Source organism: Nerophis lumbriciformis, linkage group LG15 (genome assembly GCF_033978685.3).
Source record: "Nerophis lumbriciformis linkage group LG15, RoL_Nlum_v2.1, whole genome shotgun sequence".
NCBI classification, from domain to species: domain Eukaryota; kingdom Metazoa; phylum Chordata; class Actinopteri; order Syngnathiformes; family Syngnathidae; genus Nerophis; species Nerophis lumbriciformis.
Genome location: NC_084562.2, coordinates 17,579,001 through 17,585,000, shown reverse-complemented (window position 1 = coordinate 17,585,000; position 6,000 = coordinate 17,579,001). Strand labels below are relative to the sequence as shown.

Genomic DNA, 6,000 nt, shown 5'->3' with positions numbered 1-6,000 from the left:
GGCTTGAACTCTTGCCCTCAGGGAGGCATTATAAGACCATCAAAGCAAGGACAAATAGACTGAAAAACCGTTTCTATCCTAGAGCTGTTATTGCCCTAAACTCTGCACTTACCTGAACACTCACCACTTTATTACTTGCTTACCTCTGATAAAGATCTACTGTGCAATATGTTTTTTTAACATTTTTATTATGTTTTTAAATTTTAAAGGGGAACATTATTACCAGACCTATGTAAGCGTCAATATATACCTTGATGTTGCAGAAAAAAGACCATATCTTTTTTAAACCGATTTCCGAACTCTAAATGGGTGAATTTTGGCGAATTAAACGCCTTTCTAATATTCGCTCTCGGAGCGATGACGTCACAACGTGACGTCGCATCGGGGAAGCAATCCGCCATTTTCTCAAACACCGAGTCAAATCAGCTCTGTTATTTTCCGTTTTTTCGACTGTTTTCCGTACCTTGGAGACATCATGCCTCGTCGGTGTGTTGTCGGAGGGTGTAACAACACCAACAGGGACGGATTCAAGTTGCACCAGTGGCCCAAAGATGCGAAAGTGGCAAGAAATTGGACGTTTGTTCCGCACACTTTACTGACGAAAGCTATGCTACGACAGAGATGGCAAGAATGTGTGGATATCCTGCGACACTCAAAGCAGATGCATTTCCAACGATAAAGTCAAAGAAATCTGCCGCCAGACCCCCATTGAATCTGCCGGAGTGTGTGAGCAATTCAGGGACAAAGGCCCTCGCTAGCACGGCAAGCAATGGCGGCAGTTTGTTCCCGCAGACGAGCGAGCTAAACCCCCCTGGATGTCTTGGCTCACACCGTCCCTTATGTCACCGAAGATGATCAAGAGAAGAATATCGACCCTAGCTTCCCTGGCCTGCTGACATGAGGGTATGTCTACAGAATATATTAATTGATGAAAATTCGTCTGTCTGCACTCTCAAAGTGCATGTTGTTGCCAAATGTATTTCATATGCTGTAAACCTAGTTCATAGTTGTTAGTTTCCTTTAATGCCAAACAAACACATACCAATCGTTGGTTAGAAGGCGATCGCCGAATTCGTCCTCGCTTTCTCCCGTGTCGCTGGCTGTCGTGTCGTTTTCGTCGGTTTGGCTTGCATACGGTTCAAACCGATATGGCTCAATAGCTTCAGTTTCTTCTTCAATTTTGTTTTCGCTACCTGCCTCCACACTACAACCATCCGTTTCAATACATGCGTAATCTGTTGAATCGCTTAAGCCGCTGAAATCCGAGTCTGAATCCGAGCTAATGTTGCTATAGCTTGCTGTTCTTTCCGCCATGTTTGTTTGTGTTGGCATCACTGTGTGACGTCACAGGAAAATGGACGGGTGTATATAACGATGGTTAAAATTAGGCACTTTGAAGCTTTTTTTAGGGATATTGCGTGATGGGTAAAATTTTGAAAAAAACTTCGAAAAATATAATAAGCCACTGGGAACTGATTTTTAATGGTTTTAACCATTCTGAAATTGTGATAATGTTCCCCTTTAAATTGTTTTATTATTGTTGTTGTCTTAAGACTATATTATGTAGGTTTGTTTTAAAAGCACTGCGCTGGATTGCTGTCCAATTCCGTTGTTTCCATACAATGACAATAAAGATATTCTGATTCTGATTGTATTTGGGCCCTTCTTTAGGACAGAAGGCCAATTAGTTGACTTGCTACCTTATTATGATTTTTTTTTTCCAATCTTAGCTTCACAGCTGCCTCCCTACTCACTTTGCTCCTGTTGCCATTCAGAAGCACATTAATGTGATATTATTGGCAGTACTGCGAATCATGCGCTCGCAGTTTAAAGAGAGAAATTAGGCGGCAATAATGCCGTTGGAATTAGCCGATGAACACGAGCGCGGTGGCATTTTCGCTTGCTGCGGGCAAAGCTTGCGCTCTTATTTTGGCTTCCGTCGCCATACCTCCGTCAACACGGCGGGGATCTCATCGGTTGGGATAGTAAACACTTTCCCTGCACAAACACAGAGCCTGCGTCCTCCGACAATCAAGCCCCCCCCCGTGCTCGAGTTCTTTCCACATGAGAGCCCATTGGCGGCGTATAACGGTGCCATGCGTATCACTTAACCCCGTGTCAAAACACAGGTGTAATGTAAGCCCCGAGTACGGGCGAAGGTCCTGTGCTCATAAAGGAATGCGCCAGCTGGGAATAGCATCTTGCATGTAAGAGAGGCCCGCCGACAGAGCGCACGGCGGCGAGCTGGAACACGGCCAATCGCTGACAGAAAGGAGGCACACCTCCACTTTAGGGCTTTGTGTGACAAAAGTGACTCAGCAAAGATGAAAAGGGAGAAGCGGCGAACATGGCTCGGGGGCTACTAATGGAAGGTTTTGGTCTTACCATGGCGTGCCGTATATCCGGAATCCCTTTATGGTGACATCCGAGTCTTGCAGGTAGACACAGTTTGTGAGGAGCGTCTGGACGTTATCAAAGTCCTCCGGTTTGAGTTTGGAGACCGAGGGGAATCGGTAGTAATCCTGCTTGACCAGCTCGGCCATAAAGTCCTTGTCGAAGGTCAGCTCGTGGTTCCCGGCGATCACCACCTTGAATTCATAAGGGAGGCCACCTGGGAGGGAGATGGGAACAACAAGGGACAGAGTGAGTAGTAGCCAGAAATAGTTTAAAGTTAAAGTTAAAGTACCAATGATAGTCACACACACACTAGGTGTGGCGAAATTATTCTCTGCATTTGACCCATCACCCTTGATCACCACCTGGGAGGTGAGGGGAGCAGTGAGCAGCAGCGGTGGCTGCGCCCAGAATCATTTTTGGTGATTTAACCCCCAATTCCAACCCTTGATGCTGAGTGCCAAGCAGGTAGGTAATGGGTTCCATTATTTTTCGGAGTATAAGTCGCTCCGGAGTATAAGTCGCACCGGCCGAAAATGCATAATAAAGAAGGAAAAAAACATATATAAGTCGCACTGGAGTATAAGTCGCAATTTTTGGGGAAATTTATTTGATAAAACCAACAATAGACATTTGAAAGGCAAATTAAAATAAATAAAGAATAGGCTGAACAAGTGTACGTTATATGAGGCATAAATAACCAACTGAGAACGTGCCTGGTATGTTAACGTAACATATTATGGTAAGAGTCATTCAAATAACTATAACATATAGAACATGCTATACGTTTACCAAACAATCTGTCACTCCTAATCGCTAAATCCCATGAAATCTTATACGTCTAGTCCAGGGGTCGGCAACCCGTGGCTCCGGAGCCGCATGCGGCTCTTTGATCACTCTGATGCAGCTCAGCAGCTTACTTGCTGAACCCCCCAATTTTCCCGTGAGACTTCCGGATTTCAATGCCTCTCGCAGAAAACTCCCGGGATTAATATTCACCGATTTACACCCTTACGGATATTATAAGGGCGTGCCATGATGGCACAACATTTGGCGCCCGCTACAATACACATTAATAGCGTGCCAGCCCAATACTTGTTATACAATATGCATCTTCTGCTTGCACACGTACGTGACAGCAATGCATACTTGCTCAACAACCACACAGGTTACACTGACGGTGGCCATATAAAACAACTTTAACACTCTTACTAATAATGCGCCACACTTTGAACCAAAACCAAACAAGAATGACAAACACATTTCAGGAGAACATCTGCACCTTAACACAACATAAACACAACAGAACAAACACCCAGAATCCCATGCAGCCCTGACTCTTCCGGGCTACATTATACACCCCTGCTATCACCAAACCCCGCCCCCACCCCAACCCTGCTCCCTCACACATCAACCCCCCCCCCCTCCCCCCCTCTCTGTGCGTCGGTTGAGGTGGGCGGGGTTTGGTAGCGGGGGTGTATAATGTATCCCGGAAGAGTTAGGGCTGCATGGGATTCTGGGTATTTGTCCTGTTGTGTTTATGTTGTGTTACGGTGCAGATGTTCTCCCGAAATGTGTTTGTCATTCTTGTTTGGTGTGGGTTCACAGTGTGGCGCATTATTAGTAAGAGTGTTAAAGTTTTTTTTTTTTATACCCCCACCGTCAGTGTGACTTGTGTGGTTGTTGACCAAGTATGCCTTGCTGTCACCTACGTGGGCAAGCGGAAGCGCCATACAACGTGTGGCTGTTCAGGCACGCTGGCTGTAGTGGGCGCTAAATGCTGTACCATCACGGCACGCATGACGCTGACAAACGCCATTCATTTAAAACCCGCGTGCCGCACCAGCTTTCAAATTCCACTTAAAGGTGAGGGCAGCGTGTCTGAGACCCCTGATTTATACATAGCACAAAGCAAAAAAAAAAAACTTTGTATGCAGTGTTATTTCATTTAAAATTTCAAAAAAAATTTGCGGCTCCCATTGTCTTCTATAATTTGTGAAACTGGTCAAAATGGCTCTTTGACTGGTAAAGGTTGCCGACCCCTGGTCTAGTCTCTTACGTGAATGAGCTAAATAATATTATTTGATATTTTACGGTAATGTGTTAATAATTTCACACATAAGTCGCTCCTGAGTATAAGTCGCACCCCCAGCCAAACTATGAAAAAAACTGCGAATTATAGTCCGAAAAATACGGTACGTGTTAAATAAATAATGTAAGTATTATTATCATAATTTCATGACCGAAGCAAAAAACTTTTTACACTTTTATACTGAAATAAATGCACCGAACAACTTATTAAATACAAATATAGAAAAAAGTACCGGCAGCGGTAAAGTTTAGATCCATGAAGGAAAGAAGAAAGTGAATGAATGTTTATAACTGAATATATTTACATATGCACAAAAATGTGTTTTCTTTTGTATTATTTTTTAAAATTAATTAAGTAACGTTTATGACAACCTTTTTCCAACACACAATATAGAATGTGAGATATAACAGGATAATGCATACATGTATCATTTGTTTTCAAAATGCTTACAAAAAAAGTGGGACCCCAAAAATTTACTGCGGGACCCTATTTTTATGACTTGATGGGGTCCCTGGGACCCCATTTTGAAAATTCCTAGCGCCAACACTGAGTATATGATCGATACTAAAGTGATTAGATCAAAATAAATATTTTCTCAAAATCAATTGTTGGTAGAGATGTCCGATAATATCGGCCGATAAATGCTTTAAAATGTAATTATCGGTATCGGTTTCAAAAAGTAAAATGTATGACTTTTTAAAACGCCGCTGTACGGTGTGATACACGGACGTAGGGAGAAGTACAGAGCAGTTGCGTCTCCCAGTCATACTCCCGAATTTCAGTGCCCCTCCCGAAAATCTCCCGGGGCAACCACTCTCCCGAATTTCTCCCAAATTTCTCCCGATTTCCACCCAGACAGCAATATTGGGGGTGTGCCTTAAAGGCACTGCATTTGCGTGCCGGCCTAATCACATAACATCTACGGCTTTTCATACACACAAGTGAATGCAAGGCATACTTGGTCAACGGCCATACAGGTCACACTGAGGGTGGCCGTATAAAAAACTTTAACACTGTTACAAATATGCGCCACACTGTGAACCCACACCAAACAAGAATGACAAACACATTTCGGGAGAACATCCGCACCGTAACACAACACAAACACAACAGAACAAATACCCAGAATCCCTTGCAGCACTAACTCTTACCCCTACTTCCCCACACCTCAACCCTGCCCTCCTCCCCCCCCTCAACCTCCTCATGCTCTCTCAGGGAGAGCATGTCCCAAATTCCAAGCTGCTGTTTGAGGCATGTTAAAAAAAAAGAATGCACTTTGTGACTTCAATAATAAATATGGCAGTGCTATGTTGGCATTTTTTTCCATAACTTGAGTGGATTTATTTCGGAAAACCTTGTTACATTGTTTAATGCATCCAGCGGGGCATCACAACAAAATTAGGCATAATAATGTGTTAATTCCACGGCTGTATACATCGGTATCGGTTGATATCGGAATCGGTAATTAAGAGTTGGACAATATCGGCAAAAAAGCCATTATCGGACATCTCTAA

The 6,000-nt window shown here is 43.6% G+C and overlaps 1 protein-coding gene across 2 annotated transcripts in view; it reads right to left on the bottom strand.

Annotated features, from left to right (window-relative positions):
• Nucleotides 1-6,000, bottom strand: part of mpped2a (metallophosphoesterase domain containing 2a) — a 167,127-nt gene that overhangs the window by 92,397 nt on the left and 68,730 nt on the right. For both annotated transcript variants that reach the window (XM_061974782.2, XM_061974783.2), the window contains exon 4: nt 2,386-2,611. In XM_061974782.2, the coding sequence (XP_061830766.1) occupies nt 2,386-2,611 (226 nt within the window). The remainder of the gene's footprint in view (nt 1-2,385; nt 2,612-6,000) is intronic.